General features: G+C 36.6%; 1 protein-coding gene across 7 annotated transcripts in view; it reads left to right on the forward strand.

Moving 5' to 3' along the window:
- FAM185A (family with sequence similarity 185 member A) overlaps positions 1 to 19,766 on the forward strand; it is a 112,061-nt gene that overhangs the window by 20,749 nt on the left and 71,546 nt on the right. For all 7 annotated transcript variants that reach the window (XR_013995330.1, XM_081079555.1, XM_081079556.1 and 4 more), the window contains 2 exons: positions 6,833 to 6,874; positions 16,955 to 17,050. Coding sequence is in view for 6 of the 7 variants with exons in the window: in XM_081079555.1 (XP_080935681.1) it covers positions 6,833 to 6,874; positions 16,955 to 17,050 (138 nt within the window). In the remaining variant the exon portion in view is untranslated. The remainder of the gene's footprint in view (positions 1 to 6,832; positions 6,875 to 16,954; positions 17,051 to 19,766) is intronic.

Below are 19,766 nucleotides of genomic sequence, written 5' to 3' on the forward strand. Positions count from 1 at the left end.
TAAACTCTTTCTTCAATAACTACTTTGGATTTTAGGAACTTTCGTAGAAGTGTAATTATATTAACTATACAAACACAGTTGATAACTTTGATAGCACTGAGAATTTCATAAAGAAATGTCACAGTTTGCTTTAAGAAGGTTGTGTAGTCACTGGAGAATTTATAAATCTGCCTTGTGAATTTAGAAAGTCAGAAATAATATAGAATTTTAAAAGAAAGGAGGTTTTATTGGGAAAATGCTTTGTTCAAATTCCGGTATTCTTAAGTCCATTGTGAAGTTTCGGTTTGATTATCATTTTGACATGCTAATGTTGTGTTAATATTGAATCTGGACCTAAGATATTTTTAAAAGAAATAATAGAAAGGAATTACAGCTTCCTTTTTTGTACAGAGAGCATAGATTTATTTTTCCCCCCGGGATTTAGACATGTGATACTAAATGCAGTGTTTGGACTTGGCTCAGCTCCTTGGAGGGACTTGGCTCCTTCTTTAAAGGTGGTGCCATCTTCAGTGTGTGGCTTCCAAGCCTCCACAAAAGGAAGAGAGATCATAGGGGATCATGCACGAAGTTTCAGAAACCAAGCCTGGAACTGCATACATTGCTTCTGCCATATATTTTTAGCTATTAATAGGGTATTTTCAAGTGACTTTATCTAATTATAAGAGGCTGAGATACAGAGTTTAGCAGTGTTCTAAGGAAGGAGAAAAGCACACAAACATTGGTGGGCACTGATAGTCTTTGTCATGCGAGTATCTTATAATTGCTTTTTCTCAAACTTCTATGAGTTCCTCATAAACCACCCTCTTTGTATTCTCCAGGATTTCATCCATATTTCATTGTTCTTTCCCTCTTTCTTTTCCTTGGGCATCTTATACACGTTTGTGTCTTAACTACCCTTGTATTCTAATGATTCACATCTATAACTCTAGCCCTGACTTCCAACTTATACATCTATCAGCTTGGTAGACATAGCCATTGGATCATTACAGGGATCTCAAACTCAACATTTCTAACTTTGCACCTACTTTTCCAGGTCCCCCCAACCCCATCCATAATGTGTTCCTCCATTTTTATTTCCATTTGCAATTTCTGATAATTACCATGTATCTGACTCCAAAGCTGTAAATCTAGAAGTAATACAGGCATACCTCAGAGATATTGCAGGTTTGTTTTCAAACCACCATCATAAAGTTAGTATCACAATAAAGTGAGTTATAATCTTTTTGCTAGTGGAGGGTCTTCCTTCAGTTTATAGTAAATAAAATATATATATATATATATATATATATATATATATATATATATATATGTATAACCTGTGAAGCACAATAAAGCAAAGCACAATAAAATGAGGTGTAACTGTACTAACTTCCTCTCTCTTACCTCCCACATCTAATCAGTCACCAGGGTTAGGTCAGTTTTGTCACCTAAATATTTCTTAATTTATCCCGTCTCTTTCTTTCTAATTTCTACTGTTCTATTTCAGATTCTTGCCATCTCTTGCCTCAACTCAATAACTTTGCTTCCAGTCTTGCCTTCTTCAAATCTATGCTCTTCACTAAAGCTATGGTTATTAGAAATGCACATTGAACATGGTATTCTCTTCCTCAAACCTTTTCTTCTTACCTCAGTGATCTGGCTAATTTACCACTTCCCTCTTCTGACCCTGTGCTTTGTCTTCCAGAATTATATAATCTCTTACTTTTTCCTTTATACATTCTTACCTGTTTTATACTTCTGAGTCCTTGATCAGAGCCTTTGATACTACTGATTATTGTTTATAGTCTTCCTAAAATGCTTCTCTCAGCTTTCTTTATCTCACTGAGTTTTAGTAATCTTTCATAACTCAGCGAAAGCATCCTCTCTTCATCTCTGGCCTTCCACTGACCCATAAATTCTTGCTTAGTTATAAACTCTTCAAGAGCAAAGATCGTGTTTTAGTCATCTCTATATTCTTAGCATTTAGCACTGTGGCTTGCGAATAGCAAGTTCCTTCCTTCTTGCCCCTCTTCCCTACCCCCCCAAAAAAAACCACACACACACAAAAGGATTTAACCTTTAAAGATATTTGATTGCTCTGTTTGGATTGTGAGAATGTGTGTGATGTTTTAACCATAATCACATTTCTTTTAGTGAAGAAAAGTAAACTAATATTTATCTTTAAATCGATATCTTATTTTTCCCTCTGACCATGCTAGAATTACGAGTTGCTAGCTAAGTATAACTATATATTTTCTCAAACACTGGGGTTTGTGGAAAAATTGTGTAACTTGAGAGTAGATTAAGCACACATAGTTATTAAAGACTATGTAGCCTCTGCTTTATTGGAAAGACAGCTTTTACAAAGATCAACTCCTCTCAAATAGTGGATTACTTTATTGTTTTCAGTGATTGGAGATGAAAATCGGTAAAACCAAAACACAGAAAATTGTGTTAGTAATGCCCGTTTCGTTGATTTGTGTACTTTTAAATATTCTACAAAGTATTTTGAAGTAAGAGGTCCATTTTGTATATTCTAATGACTGGGATAGTCCTGTTTAGGTAGAGACTTTCTAAAAATTTTAGTATGATTTGGAAATACGTTTTTTGTTTATTGCTTTAAAAGTCCTTTATAATTGACAAATATTTTGAAATATTCTTAATATTTACAAATATTTCTTATTTTCATAGTTTTCTGGTTTTATCAATCATGCTTTCACTGTACTGAACTCTAACATTTACGAGAGACACAGTCTGAGACTCTATAGGTCCCATTATAATATGAAGTAGTACTCATTCTTTAAAGAATTTAAATCTATTTTATGGCTCTAAAAACCATTACTTCCTTGTAATTTACTTTCATCATGAACACCAATGATATGCTCTTTAAGAAAGACCATATTTTCATTAAAAAATAGTAAGTTTTTACTTCATTCACAAAGACTAGTATGAGATAATAAAGTTCCTTTGCCTTGCCAAGTGGGTGACCAGACTCACTAGCGAAATGACCGACTGTGAAACTATGTCATAATTCCTTACTAATAGCTAAAATCACAAATGTTAGGGGTCTGCTGCATCTTGCTTTTGAAGTGTTCAGGAAGTGGAAGCAATGAAGAGAATTCTGCGTGGAAGCATCCTCTGTCCCACACTAGGTTAGTTGTCCTAAAGCATGGTTTCCGTGTATTGTTATCCGTCTTGAAATTCTTCACTGACTCTTTCAGTGTAGGATAATGTCAGTAGACTAGCACTCCGTGGTTCTGCTACAGATTGCTTTTTCCAAACTAAATTTGAACAATTTGTTCAAAAAGTAACAGTGTTTACTATTATGTACTGGGCACTGTGCTAAGCCCTCAAAATATAATGCTAAATAAGACGGGATCCCTGTTCTCATAGACTTGCCTAACTGATCTGCATGATTTAAGCAGGACATGTATAGGTCTGCCTTTTTATCTTTGTTTATGTAATTCTTTTTCCCAGAAAATCCTTCTATCTCAGCATATTCAAATTTTACTCAATGTTTCAACTCTGGTGATATCTCCAATATGACTATTCTTCCTGTGCACATCAGGTCATTTTAGTCTCTTTCCTCTGAGTGACTGTGGCACTTAATTCATACTGTTAACTTGCAATGTTAATGTATACTTATTAATAAATACTAATTTTTAACTTTTCATGTGTGCATCTCCCCAGATAACCTATAAGGTTTGGGATGACTGGTCTGTCCTCTGTCCCCTCCCCCCAATAATTCATGTCCCTCCCATATGCAAAGTACTCTCCCTTCCAAAGATCCCAAAAGTCTCATCCCGTTATACATCGCCTCAGAGTTCAGAATCTCTACATCAAAATCATATCCAGTGTAGACGAGGCTCCTCAGGTGTGGTTGCTTAAGTAGAACTCCTCAAGTCCAGGCATACCTCACTTTATTGTGCTCCACAAATGTTGCATGTTTTGTAAATATAAGGCAAGCCCTCTATCAGCACAAAGATTACCACTCGCTTTATTGCAATATTCACTTTATTTGGTGCTCAGGAACTGGATGTGGGGTATCTCCTAGGTGCGCCTGTGTAGTTCCTCTGAACCGGAAAACCTGTGAACTAAAGAGGTATTATCTAGCCACCCCCCCAACCCACACTCAGACCACCTACACACCCATCATGCAATGGTGAAACAAGCATAAGATAATTGCTATAGACTTTCCAGTTAAGGGGGAAAAGGAGAGGCACAAAGGAGTTGTTGGTTCATAGTGATTTTGCAATTCGGGTGGGCAAATGTTGGAGGTTCCTTGATTAGAGCTCAAGGCCTAGGAAAAATTCTTTAAGGTTCTAAGCTTTGCACTCTGAGCTCTTGGTTCCTCCCTCTGAGTCATCCTGCCTTTTTCATGAAGGAAGTATCATACGTTTGCAGCTGCGTAGTTTTTTCAGTCTGCTTCCTGTCGTAGAATTTTGTGGGACCAGTGGTCTCTTTTCACTTTGTACTGTCACTACCCCTTTCAGTCTAACTTAGCAGTGTGTTTGCTGATGTAATTCTTTATAAAATTTTGTCAGCCTCCTGTAAATCACATTGGGTTTTATTCCAATGGATAAAAGCCACACCCAAGAATCTTGAAAACATGGGCTTCTGCAGCTATATTGAGGTACAATGCCTGCCAACTTTCTAGGGGGCCTGTTGTTTGATTGAGAAGATCTGTGAGACATACCTTAACCTTTTTAAACGACTTTTTGTAAAACTGATTAAAATGTACTATGAGATGTGACCCTTGATCTTTCTGTGGTCGTAACGAAAGGTTTACAGTCAGCCCCTCAGTTCCATTGTTAGGCCACGTTCTGGCAGTGCCCTGAATTATAATATAAGACCGGGTCTTATATATTAATTTTTGCTCCAAAAGACGCATTAGAGCTGATTGTCCTGCTAGGTCTTATTTTCGGGGAAACACGGTACTTAACAAGGGTCTTCCAATTTACAAAACCTTTTTTCTTCACTTCCTTTTAAGCCATCATGGAAAGCATACTAATGGTCTGTTCAAGGCAATTTAAGCCATCTCTAACATGCTCAAAATCCTTCCAACCTCTGCCCACTGCCAAGTTCCAAAGCTACTCCCACATTTTTAGGTATTTATTATCGCAGCATCCCACTTCCAGCTTTCAAAATCTATGCCGGTTACCTCAGCCTGTGTAACAAATTACCCTCAACACTTAGCAGGTGAAAACAACAAATATTTATTGTCTTATAGTTTGGGTGGGTCAGGAATCTGGGTTCAGCTTAACTGGATCCTCTGTCTCAAGATTCCTCTTGAGGCTGTAATTAATGTGTCTGCTGGGACTGTGGGCTCATTTGAAGGTTCAACCAAGGGAGAATCTGCTTCCTAGCTCACCTGCGTGGTTGTTGGCCAGATTCAGTTCAGATCCTGCTGCGTGGAACCTCTTTGAGTTCCTTGCTAATAGGCCTGTCATAGGGCAGGTGACATGTCTAGCTGGTTTCCATCAAAGCAAAAGAGGGCCAGCAGGAAGCCAGAATCCTTTTGTAACCTAATCTTAAAAGTAACATCCCACCACTTTTGCCCTATTTTCTTTGTTAAAAGTAAATCATTCGGTCCAGTCTACACATGGGGGGAGGAAATTATACAAGGACTGAGAGGCCGGGATCATTGGAAGCCATCTTAGCAGCTATATGACCTTTGGCCACTATTTGTATGTGATGGTGAATTTGCATTTACTGGGTTTGAAAATTAGAAGACCAGGTCGCGAACACACCAATGAAATAATATTTATATAACACATTTAACAGTTTCTTTACAACCTTGTAATTTACTGAGACTTGAAAATAATTTTATGAGCTTAACTTCCCACAAACCATGTTTTGTTCCTACACAAATGTACCTGTTGCTCATATACTTACCTGAAGTATGATGGAATATAAATCTTTTAGAGAGATTGTTGCAATGGAAGCACATCTGACTATTGGACAAAGAATCACATGCCTTTTTGGTTTATTCTAGGTACTAGTACATGTTGGTATTTATAAGATGCATGAAATGAAATAACTGAGTTCACTTACTACAGATTAATTTTGAGATAAAAGTTATATCTTTGCTATTTAGTAAAGTTTTGGAATTATTGTACAAGAGGTAATATTGCTTGCACTTTCAGTGCAGTAAATGTAATTGTACTTACAAACACACATATGAAGAAAAATCCTATTTTTGGTATTGGAAGTAGAGGACCAGAAAGAAGGGTTGCAATATCCCATATTGTCCTGGAAAATACATTTTCATTGGAAGGTGGAAACCTTTGAAGCTTTTTTCTTTGTTAGTCATAGTTCAATGTATTCATTAATCCTACCTCAAACCTCAAAACTCTTGGCACAGAAACCATTTTAATCTCACATACAGACATGGCATACTGGCCTGAAAAATAATAGTAATTAACTGTTTTTCCTATGGATTATTTTAGTATTACTGGTTCAAAACTTGGCCTTGTGTGGTCTGGTAAATACAGTGATATTTAGGTTGAAAATGCATAGTCAATGCATTTAAGTAATTTTTTCACTTTTGGATTTTAGAACTATCATTTTTCTTCTGTTTCCCAGAATGTATGGTGGTGTGTTGTATAGTTATGCTATAAAAGCTTAAGGTGGAGTGGAGGAAGAGAGTTTGTACAGATGCCTAAAGCTATTTATTTCAGAATTGCCGCTAAATTTCTGATTGATGTGTGATACTGAGAAAAATTGCCAACAACAATAACACTGTTATTAAATAACATTGTAGATATCCAGCCATGTTTTAGGATAACATATAACACAGTTCCTTTCTAGATTATCCCGTGTATATAAAATTGTCTTTTTCTCTCTTTTGCAGGTAATATAACATTACAAAGCAAGATGGGTAACATCACAGTAGGTATGTACTAACATGCTACTTGGTAAATTATTTTTTAAACTCTGTAGCTCTAACTTAATTTGGACTTTTATGAAAATACAATTCAAAATTCAAACTAGTATTTACATAATAAAGCAGTAAAATTAGTGGGATTTTTTTGTTTTGTTTTTTTGACCATGGGATGAGAAAGAACTGTGGAGACTTGAGTGTGCTTTTATCCTGGCTTTTGAGTTATATATAAAACAAATTTGTAAATTTGACTCATGACTCACTTAGTTTCTGTCAATTGTAGTAAAGCTGCCATGGCCATTCTTAGACAAGTCATTTTATGGATATATGGATACAGGGATATATATATATATATATATCCCTGTGATAACTACCACACTTTTCCCCAGAGTTCCATTTTATACTCCTTCCTATAATGTAGGAAAATTCTGGTTGCTCCATACCCCCACCAACCATTATTATATGCAGTCTTTTTAATTTTACCCATTCTGGTATGTGAACAGTAGTATATCTCTGGTATTAATTTGCATTTCCCTGATGACTAATGGCGTTTGGCACTTTTTCATATGCTTATTGGTCATTAGCATATCTTTCTTTGTAAAGTTTTGTTCAGATCTTTTGCCCATTTATTTTTCAATTGAATTATTTGTCTTTTTATTATTCAGTTGTAGGAGTTCTTTATATATATTCTTGGAACCAATCCTTTGTCAAATATTGTTTTTCTGTTTTTTCAGTATATTTTCTTAATGGTGAACAATCAGGGTGAATGAAAAATTAGAATTGCCTTCAGACAAGTTTTTTCATTTCTATAAGCAGAATTTTATACCTAACTGTATGTTACTTAGGCTTTAAAAATAGAGCTGATTTCAGTAAATTGGTAAATCTCTTTGTCTTAAATAGAATGAAATTTTATATTTTGTTTTTTAGTGGGAAAACCTCATTTCCTCAAAACAAAAGTTTTGCTCTAGGCGTTGGCAAACTTTGTAGAGTAGAGCCAGATAGTAAATATTTTTGGCATCGTGAGCCACACAGTCTATCTGAACTATGTAACTCTTGTCATTTTAACATAAAAGCAGCCATTGACAGTACACAGACAAATGGATGTGTCTGTGTTCCAATAAAACTTTATTAATAAAAACAAGAAATGTCTGTAGTTTGCCAACCCTTCTGTAGAGCCTAAAAACCATTGTTGTTATGAATCTGCAGAAATTTTGGGTTTGATGCCTTAATCCCAAAAGTGAAAAACGGGTAATATTTCTTTGAAATTTCTTTGTTTGTTGGTTTGTGTTTTCCTTAAAACAAAAGATCCTCTTGAGAAAGTTGAAAGCAGTTCTTAACAAATCATGACAACCTAATTAAAGTCTACTGAGTAACTTGGATTTTGATGAATTGAGATTGATAGAAACAAAACAGTTACAAAGAAACAAAAAGTGATTGTAGGAACCTGAGAGGGAACTTTGTTAGGATAGCAGAAGTTTCAAAATACTGGAATGGGTGTTGAGAAAAGATTATATATTATCTAATTGGAATATTAAAAGATTTGAGATTATTTAGGTATTATCCTGTCTGACTTCAGGAAAATATATTGTCGTTTCCATGATTCCTTTATTAAGAATATGTATAATTATGGTCCATTATTTCTAGTTTAGATAATACAATTGATCAGCCTCTTAAATAATCTCATCAATCATTTGGATTTTGTATATACATTCTAATCTACCTCCCGAAACCCTGTCTTCCTAATTTCCATAATGTAGATCTCTCTCAGGAGCTGAAGAGCTATAAAAAATTCCATTATCAAAACCATGATTTTCCTTGGGCTCATTTTTTTTTAAGTGATCTAACTTTTCTTTTTTTAAGATTTTTTCTTTTTAATTGGGGAAGGGGAACAGGACTTTATTGGGGAACAGTGTGTACTTCCAGGCCTTTTTTTCCAAGTCAAGCTGTTGTCCTTTCAATCTTAGTTGTGGAGGGTACCGTCATCTTCAAGTTGTTGTCCTTTCAGTGTTAGTTGTGGAGGGCGCAGCTCAGCTCCAGGTCCAGTTGCCGTTGCTAGTTGCAGGGGGCACAGCCCACCATCCCTTGTGGCAGTCGAACCGGCAACCTTGTGGTTGAGAGGATGCGCTCCAAACAACTGAGCCATCCAGGAGCTCAGGGGCAGAGGCTCAAGGTGCCGTGTTCAATCTTAGTTGCAGGGGGCACTGCCCACCATCACTTGCGGGACTTGAAGAATTCAACTGGCAACCTTGTGGTTGAGAGCCCCTGCTCCAACCAGCTGAGCCATCCGGGAGGCAGCTCAGCTCAAGGTGCTATGTTCAATCTTAGTTGCAGGGGGCGGAGCCCACCATCCCATGAGAGACTCGAGGAGTTGAACTGGCAACCTTGTGGTTGAGAGCCCACTGGCCCATGTGGGAATTGAACTGGCAGCCTTCAGAGTTAGGAGCATGGAGCTCTAACCCCCTGAGCCACCAGGCCAGCCCCGTTGGGCTCATATTTTTAAAAATATAACTTTCTTCTGGAACACGAGGTCATGTTCCATTTAAAATGAGTCAACAGGAGAAGATCCAAGATGGTAGAGTAGATAAACATTGTGGCTGCTTCCTTCCATAAACAAATTAAAATTACAACTAAATTATGGAACAATCAATCTGAAGAACCATCTGATGTCTGAATGAACAGAAGCTTTATAACTAAGGATATAAAGAAGAAGCCACATTGAGACTGGTAGAGGGGCAGAGATGTGAAACTAGCTAACCTAAAATCTTCATGTGACAGTTGAGAATTGGGAGAGATATATCAGCCGCAAAGATTCCCCCCAGAGGAGCAAGGGACCCCAGCCCCATAACAGTCTCCCCAGCCCCGAGTACTGGTGCCAGGAAGAAGAGCCCCCATAATATCTGGCTGTGAAAAACAGTGGGGATTCCGACCATCCGGGTGAGATAGAAGGTGGCAGGAAACCAGGCATCCTCTTAAAGGGCCCATGCACACTCACTCACTCGCAGGCACTTACCCTGTGCTCCAACGTAGGGACGGTGAGTCCAGGGGATGTCAGAGACATACGGGGGGCAGACTGAGTTGTGTGGCTGCAGGAGGAGGGCTGGAAGACAATTAGCATTTTCCCTGTGAGGAATCTTCTTCCCATGCAGTTGACAGGCAGGCGCCATCATTCCTGTGATGAGTCTGTTCCCTAAACTTATGGCCAAATATGAATCTCATTCGTCTGGTGAGCTTTGCAGCTCTGCCCTGCTGACTCACTGGGACCCCACTCCACTCAACTCCCCCAACGCTAGAGGTACTTGTGAGCGGCCAGCCTCACCCGCATTGCACTGTTTCTTGGAAAACTATTAGAATCTGACAGACCCCAGGCTGGTGGCAACTGCCTTTGGTGTGCTCTGAGGCTTTTGCTGAGTAGCTTCAGGCTCAGCACTGGCACCAAACCAGAATTGTATTAACCTGGTGACCACCGCTCTTCCCACTGTAGTGATTCCCTGAGACCTTGCCTACCTCACAAGGCTCTATCAGTGGCTTAAATTTAAGGGAGCTGGCAGGTGGCAGCAGGCGTCAGGGTGTCCTGGCATTTTACAGAGCTACCCCAGGCACAGTACTGGTGGCAGACATCCTCAGTTTGCAGCATCGCCTCCCCCACATGCCTCCAGGGTTAGCACAGGCCGTGAACAACTGGAGATTGCTTTGTAGCTCTTACCAGGTAGTCCCTGGATAGTTCCAGGCAATAGATGACCTTGGCCTGCACTGGGGCCCCTCCCGAGAGGCCCCAGAACCAACATACTTGGAGGTTGGCTTCAGACCACAAAAGAGTGCCACAAGCAGCACCCACAAAGGGTGGTCTCAACAGGCACCAGAGTCCACTGAGGAGAATCCCACTCAGTGGGTTAAGCACAGCAGCTCATAAGCGGTGGATGTAGCCAAACCCCACAACCAGTCAGCCTGAGGATCGATCCCACCTACTGATATGCCAATAGCAACCAAGACTCACCTGTGACAGGCAGGCACCCACAACCCACACAAGGGACATTCCTAGAGCACCTGATGCAGGTGACCAGGAACACTGCCACTGAGCCCCACAGAGGCTACTACATAAGGCCTACTGCATAAGGCCACCTTGCCAAGACTGGAGGACCTAGCAGATCTACCTAATACATAGAAATAGAGAGGCAGCCAAAATGAGGAAACAGAAATACATCCCAAATGAAAGAACAGGAGAAAACTCCAGAAAAAGAACTAAACGAAATAGAGGCAAGCAACCTACCAGATACAGAGTTCAAAACAATTGTTATAAGGATGCTCAAGGAACTTAGTGAGAACAACAACAAAGAGATAACAAGCATAAAAAAAAGACATAGAAGCCATAAAAGAGAACTAGTCAGAAGTGAAGAATACAAAACTGAAATGAAGAATGTATTAGAAGGAATCACCAGCAGACTAGATGAAGCAGAGGATCGATTCAGCGATTTGGAAGATAAGGTAGTAGAGAACACCCAGTTGGAACAGCGAAAAGAAAAAAGAATCCAAAAATATGAGGATAGCTTAAGAGACCCTTTGGGACAACATCAAGTTTACAACATTCACATTGGGGGTATCAGAAGAAGAAGAGAAAGAAAGGGATTGAGAACCTATTTGAAGAAATAATGACTGAAAACATTCCTAACCTCTTGAAGGAAATAGACATACAAGCTCAGAAAGCACAGAGGGTTCCAAACAAGATGATCCCAAACAGATCCACACCAAGACACATCATAATTAGAATGATAAAGGTTAAAGGCAAAGAGGGGATCCTAAAAGCAGCAAGAGAAACGCAACTAGAAACTTATAAGGGAGCTCCCATGAGACTATCAGCTGATTTCTCAACAGACACTTTGCAGGCCAGGAGGGATTGGCACAAAATATTCAGTGATGAAAACCAAGGACCTACAACCAAGATTACTCTACCCAGCAAAGCTACTACTTAGAATTGAAGGACATGTAAAGAGCTTCCCAGACAGGAAAAGGTAAAGGAGTTCCTCACCATCAAACCAGTATTACAAGGAATGTTAGAGGGACTTCTTTAAGATGGGGGAAAACAAATCAAAATTATGAATGATAAAATGGCAATAACTACATATCTATCAACAATTACTTTCAACGTAAATGGATTAAATGTTCCACTCAGAAGACATAGGAGGGCTGAATCGGTAAGAATTCAAGACCCTTAGCATATGCTGCCCACATGAGACTAATTTCAGATTGAATGACACACAAAGACAGAAAGTAAAAGGATGGAAAAAGATGTTTCATGAAAATGGAAATAAAACAAACAAACAAACAAAACAAAACAGAAAAAAGCTGGCATAGCAATACTTATACCAGACAAAATAGACTTTAAAAGAAAGTATAACAAGAGACAAAGAAGGACCCAGTAATCTCACTTCTGGGTATTTAATCTGACAAAACCCCAAATGCTGCTTTGAGGGGAAATGTGCATCCATGTGTACATTGCAGCATTGTTTGCAGCACTGTTTACAATGGCCAAGATATGGAGGCAGCCTGGGTGTCTGTCGCTGGAAGAATGGATAAAGAGCAGGGTCGTACATGTATACAATGGGATGTGTCTCGGCCACAGAAGAGAATGGGTTTTTGCCATCTGTGGAGGCATGGATGAACCTGGAGGGAATTGTGCTGAGTGGAGTGTCAGACAGAAATACAGATGCAATGTGATGTCATTTATATGTGGAATCTAAAGAACAAAATAAACAAACAAAACAGAAACAAGCTCATACATAGATACAGAAAACATTTTGATGATTGCCAGATGGAAGCCGGGTTGGGGGTCAGTGAAAAAGGAAAAGGGATTAAGAAGTACAAATTGGTTGTTACACAGTAGTCATGGGGATGTAGGGTATAGCATAAGGAATATAATCAATATTGTAATAAATATGTATGGTGTCAGATGGGTACTACACTAGTTGGGGGATCACTTCTTAAATTATATAAATGTCTAACCACTACGTTGTACACCTGAAATTAATGTAAAATAATATTGAATGTCTAAATAAATATTAAAAAAATAAAATGACCCAACAGGAAAAAGCAGTACTTGATAGTAGATAATGATGGGATAGGGGTACTAATAAAGTTGCTCACCTAGCTTTACTTTCTGTGTCCTATGTTGCCTCTTTTGGAAGGCACTGCCAGAAACTGTGTACTGGTAATGACATCTTTTAAAAAAGAACATCTCCATTTCTGGAGGGAGGGGCATTGCTTTGTGTGTCTCTCAAGCCCAGCCTCATATATGCTCCCTCCCTAACACAGAATACGTAGGCAGGATATTAATTCAGAAAACTTTACTTGAATTGACCTTAAAATTTTGCCTTTGGAAATCTTTTATTAAAACACAAATAATTGAAACTAAAAATTAACTATCAAGCGTCAAATTAACACATATATTTAGTCCTTTATATAAAATTTGTTCCTTGTTCAAGAAATAATGTAGCTTTGGAAGTATAGAAATCAAGTTTCAAAAATCAAGAAATATCTTTTGTGTTGCTGTTTCTAGTATCTACATGTTGAAACTTGAGGTAGAATTATAAAAATTTAGAAGAACTTTCGGAACGTGCTTAACAAATTTGAGAGAATTCTCCTTTATCTGAAGGAAAATGACAAAGCTTGGAATTTTAGCCTTTCAAGCTTATTTGTTATTCTCTGCTATTAGCAAAGTGCATATTAATATCTATTCCTTTGATGGTAGTTGACATCAGTTTTTCCTTTTTGTATGTGTGATTTTCCAGGAAAACTCAGGGGTCTCTTTCAGACCAAGACCTTTGTCCAAAATTGTTATGATAGAAAACTGTGGGAATCTCCTTATTGCAACCACTTTCTGGACTAACAGTTTCTGTTCACTTCTTAATCACCCTCTAATGCATATTTCTCAAAAGGCTTCCTCCAAGAGCTACAAAATTTCTCCATTACATAAATCTCCAAAATATGAAATCCTGTGAATGAGCCTTAATTTGACTCTTCATAGTTGATTTTTAGTTTCAATCCTTTGCATTATAGAAAACAAAAGAAAATTAGTGTATCTTTTGCTACATAGCTTTTTCAATATCACCTTTTCTTTCTCTTTTGAAAACACAGCTTGAGTTTTAATTATTTTTTTTGAAAGCCTCCAAGGTATGGGCCATTATCAGAGCTCAACACTGATAACATGAGGACATAATTACTTAGTGGCTTATGATATAGTTATTTAGCTGTGTTTATTTCCATTGGGGTGGGGCAGTAGTGAAAGCATTATTTATAACCCACATAAAAATTTTGTATTTTTTCCCCTTAGGGAAAGCAAGAAATCAAATTAATGTTTCAGATATTTTATTCAACCTGTTATAATGCACACATTGTGTAGTCCACATTTTGTTACCTTTTTTTGTTTGTTTTTACTTTTATGAAGTGGCGTTTTAATATATTCTTATGACTAAAATCACTTGGCTGCATTTCCCAGGAACAAATTGTCATGACTTGGTTTAAGGTGCTCTTCTTTACCTTTAAAACACAGTGTATTTATGTACATGTATGCCAACAGGAATAGCTCTCTTAAGTATAACTATTTTTGGAGTTATTAATGTTCTTTCTGAGTATTTATTTAGACTTAGAAGGTTCACTGTCTTGTTAGAAACCTGAAACTTATCTAGCAAGACGATTGAAATGATTTTGTTTTAATAAAATTGTTGTCCTTTCTCCAGATGTGTATATTTTTGACTAAGGACTGATATTCTAAAAGGGAGAGTATCAGCATGCAATGCCATTTCAAAGCTCACTACATTTGCTTTTCATTATACTTTATGGTTACAAGGCCTACTGAATTTGATGAATTTTATTTGCTCAATTAACTACATATTGTAAGGAAATCTTAAGATGGTAAATATATGCCATAGAGCAAATATAATCAGCTTCTGCCTCTCCTGGGTTGTTTCTTATTTTAGTGGTCATTGTGTTCGTTTCTGAAAGCCCGTTAACTATTTTATTAGTGGCTCCTTTGTACTCATCACCTGAATTGATGTTTTAGCCAGCTGGTTTACCTTATTTTCCCCTGCTCAATACCACAATAAACGCCTAGCTTGGCTTATTTTCCCCTCAAATATATTGTATGGCTAATACTTCTCGATGCATCAAATTTTCCCCAGATATCTGAAAAAAATCATGCCAGTTGGGACTCTGGCAAGAGAAATTCCAAACCAGACCTCCGTGTTTCAAGTGTTTGAAGCCAACTGTGGAGAATAATTTTAACTCCATGCTCACTATGTCATATGTTATTTTTTTATTATTTAAATATCTTCCTTATATCTGAAGGACAATCTAACCAATCAATAAAACATTTTACAAGCTGTCAGTAAAAATTATTTCTTCTCTAAGGTTTAAGGCAAGCTCTTAGCTAACAAACCAATGAAGATTCTTGAGGTCTAATGTGAAAAACTGATAATACTCAGTATTTTTCAGGATGGATTGGAGAAAAAAAGAATGAAGAATATGACTCTATTGCTTCTAACCATTATAAATTAGCAGGGATATGATTTACTCTCCTATCTTAAACAATTAGAAACTGGACAAAAATATATAAAACAACATTATTCAGCCATTGGACAAAAAGAAGCACAGGGCCATGATCCCTGAGGGAATGTTACTTATTTGTTACTTGGGTTTTTGCAGGATGCAGTAAGAGGCTTTAAAAGGAGTTTCTGTTGGTACCTAAGGAGAGAAATATTCATCTTTGTCCAGCTTTTCTATCATTTATCTCTAGTGGCTTAATTTCCCAGTATCAATGTTTATTTTTGACACTTAAAAATTAAATAAATGTTGAATCACTATATTGTACACCTGAAACTAATATAATATTGTATACCAACTATACTTAAATTTTAAAAATTAAGTCAGTTCCAATAAAGGCCATTTTTCAGTATAGGCAGAGGTAAATTGTAAATTGTGGTGGAGTCAGATTTTAAACAGTTTATTCCCAAGTTGTTGTCTTTGGAATAATCTAAAATTTATTTTAAAGAAAAATGTTGGCTCCTTCGTGAGTATACAGATGTTTTTTCCCATATTTTATAAAAAGTATATTATAATTTTCGGTGTTGGTTTCATCACAGTGCCTATATACTTTGTTTCCACTTTAAAGTAACAAAACCTCCTGATAAAATATACTTTTAAAGAGGCCCCTCTAAAAAAGTATGGTTTGGCCTTCTCAGGGCAATCAGATAGAATATTAAATTAAAGGTTCAGTTGCCATGGGAGAGGAGGAAAAAGGAGAAACTACTTAGCACTGACTCTTCAACATCATTCTCTTTATCTGTCCGCTTTCCCTTGAACTTGAAATGTTGACTGACTGAAAACTGGAGTCGATGACATAAGGAAATTTGAGTGTCAAATCAGGACCACCTTAATTATGACTTATCCCCTTGACTTAAAGAAAGATACCTTTTCAATTCCAGAAACTTAAAAAGAAATATTTAAATATAAACCAGTTTCACTTACTCTTCAAGTAATTCTCCCCCTTTTCTGTCCCTCTAAGAAATGCAACAAAACTTTATGTAATCTTTCACTCTTAGCAGCACTTTCTAGTACTAGCATATTTGCTAAAAAGAGAAAATATAAGAGGTTTTGATTTTTATTCACTTTGCTACTACTTACATGTGACTGTACACCAGATAGAATTCTTTAGTAAATATTGAAACTTACGAATAAACTAAATATTTCAATGATGCTTAATGATCTTGGCTGTCAAGGATCCATTTTTTGCCTACTACCTTTCCTGTGCATTAGGTTTTAGAGTAAACATGTTTAGACAGGTTGCCTTAGATGTTTAGAGATAAGCCATGCAGGTTACTATAGACATAGCGACTTTTTATTGGTTGTCTAGGTGTAGAATTCTAGATTTCTGTTTCTGTTTTCATTTTAAAGCAGAAGATGGCATATTATGAGGAAAATAAAAGACCTTGCAAGACTTCTTTCCTTATCCTAATGTTGAAGCAGAGCCTTTTATTTCAAATTTATAATTCTAATTCCTCAAATAAGAATGATTGTACTTAATGGTTTTTTCTTCCCTCCTAGATTCATCCTCTGGATATCTAAAAGCCTCAACTCATCAGGGTGCCGTAGATGTTTATGTCAGCCAGCTGGGGAAAGTGGAATTGAAATCCCATAAAGGTTAGCCAAGTGGAATGTTTTATTTTGAGATATGGTGTAAGGAGGGTTTTTATATAACATTCAGGAAACAGGTGGTCAAATTATCGTATCTGTAGGTCTGACGCAGTGATTTCAAGAAAATTTTTTCTGATAGAACCTGATTTTAAGGACTGGAATACTAATCCCCTAGATCAGTGATCTTTGAAACTTTGGGGACAGATGGCCATGAAGACTACCTTTCCCTTTGGAGTGCAAACAAAAATCTTGTAATATACTGACTCTCTGTTATTGTGAAATTTTTTAGTGTTAGTATTTGGGTTTTTCAGTTTAGTGTTATGTCTGAAATAGAATATTTGGAGGGAAAATGCTCCCATACATTCTTTTGGAAGCCTTTCTACCAATCTGTAAAAGGACCTTCTGAGGCCATTACTCTAGAGCAACACTTTTCAAAATGTGAACCTGAAATAAAAATATCACCCGGAAGATCCTCTAAAGTGATTGTTGACTTAGTCTCTTGAAGTACCAAGACTTAGGATATGTCTCTTTCTATGATTTTATTTCTCATACAAATAACTTATTCTAAGAGTCCAAGCCTTTCATTAAAAATGATACACTTTTTAGTCATCTGAAGACTGAATGTGAGTCTGTGTACATGTACGTACACACGTGCATGGTGGCAAGTGGTTTGGGTACTAGGAGCATCTTCACCATGGGGGCTGAAGTGGCCTGGGTGCAGAAAGTTAAGAACCATAGCTCTGTATAAAAAATTGTTTTTAAAAAAAAAAGTTTAAGTCTAGAAGTTTTTGCATATTGGCCACAACAGGGCTGTCTGTATAACAAGGAAAACACTTCTTTATAGAGACTAGTCGTTCCTGCTGTTAGTAATTTCTTTGCCATATTAGTTTAATACTTTTTTGTCAAAGAGGCTTGCTTGTTGGAGTGTCAAAATAAAACCACAAACACACAGGTCTGAAACTGAAGTTCTTGCTGAGTCACAAGTGTGACTTGATTTCTCAAGGTCAATTGTTTTTCCTTTAAATAATATCGTGTTCTCACTAAGTTTCTAACAGCTTCAATAATGCTATTCAGGGTATTTTTGTAAATGCCTGAAGTCATATAACGCATTCTCTTATTATGAAGACACAAGAAGAAAACAAACCATTACTACTATATTTAATAACTAGTAACAGATAAAAAGCTCTTACATAAAAGTAATTTCCTATTTTGTATGGATAAAGTAAAACAAAACAAACAAAAAACATTGTTAATATTCATCCACTTGAAATATTTTTGAGTATCATTTAGGATGTTGTTCCCAGTAACCTATTGAAATAGAATATGATGTTGCAAAATTTGATTAGGATTACAATTTTGTGTTTTCTCCTACTAGAACCTTGTTACTAGCAAAAACTTAAAGATAACTGGAAGCAAAGATTTCTGTCTTACTTTAGGTGTCTTAGTTCTCACTACATTTGGCAATAGTAACTTTTTAGTGTAATAGAAAGTTATTCAGGATTCTGTTGCTTAATGGTCAGTAAAGACATCTGGAATCCTTTCCAACTAGCCACCATCTTGCTATAAGGCTCAAGACCCAACCACTTGAATCTCTTAGGTCTTCCCCATTTTGCCACGTGAAAAAGAATGTTACAATGATTGTTTTCTCTCTCCCTATGAAAGTCAATATGGTTATCTTTTTAACTTTTTTAATTAAAAAAATAACTGTGTTAATATCAGTAACCATAAGGCAGTTTATGAAGTGAGAGAAGGTTGAATATATAACAAAACTCTCCTTTCGAAACGTAGTATTAATGGGGACATATGGGAAAATCTTAGTCATAACAGTTCTTCATTTGCAAACAGTAATGAAGTTATGGTAGTGATGGTTTGTTTTTTAAGGATGTAGAAAGAGATGTGCCTAAAACTATTTTTAATGCTTAACATTTTTAAAGCTCTCAGAGATTTAAGATATTTTTATTTAAGAACAGAAAAGTGTTCGTAAAATTATCACATTTTGTGTATTTAGAGATACAAAGTCCTAGAAAAAAATTTTTTTTAATTATTATTTTTACTCTTTAAAGTATGTTTTATAGAAAAACATGCACCTTCTATTCATTTGGAAAATTTTCACAGTTGTTGTTATCCAAACCCTTCATCTCTGTTGTTATGGGGAGTCTCCTGTTAGTAGTTTTCATTTAAACTCTGAAAAGCAATTTGTTTGTTTGTTTGTTTGTTTTTTAATTTATTTTTTATTAGTTTCAGGTGCATAAAACAAAGTAATACTTAGACATTTATTTTTTATATCCCTCACACTGTGTGAACCCCTTCCGCCCATCCACTATCCCTCTGACATGGCACAGAGCCATTACATTTCCACTGTCTCTATTCCTAATGCTGTATTCTGCTTCTTGTAAGTATAAACATACATAAGTATATGTAAGTATATATATGTATATATATATATATACATATATATATATATATATGTATGTATGTATGTATGTATATATATAAACCTGTAGTTGACATTCATTATTGTACAGCTTCAGCTTCAGGTATACTAAGGCATCTACATCATCCCTGAGGTGGTCTGCCTAATGAGACAAGTGTCCATCGGATACCCTACAAAATCTTTACAACATTATTCATTACATTCCCAAATTTGACTGTTGTAACCCCATGGCCATCTTGTGGTTACTGACTGTTTTCTAATCCCCTCACCTTCCCCCTTATCCCCACC

Source organism: Rhinolophus hipposideros (genome assembly GCF_964194185.1).
Source record: "Rhinolophus hipposideros genome assembly, chromosome: 18".
Taxonomy (NCBI): Eukaryota; Metazoa; Chordata; class Mammalia; order Chiroptera; family Rhinolophidae; genus Rhinolophus; species Rhinolophus hipposideros.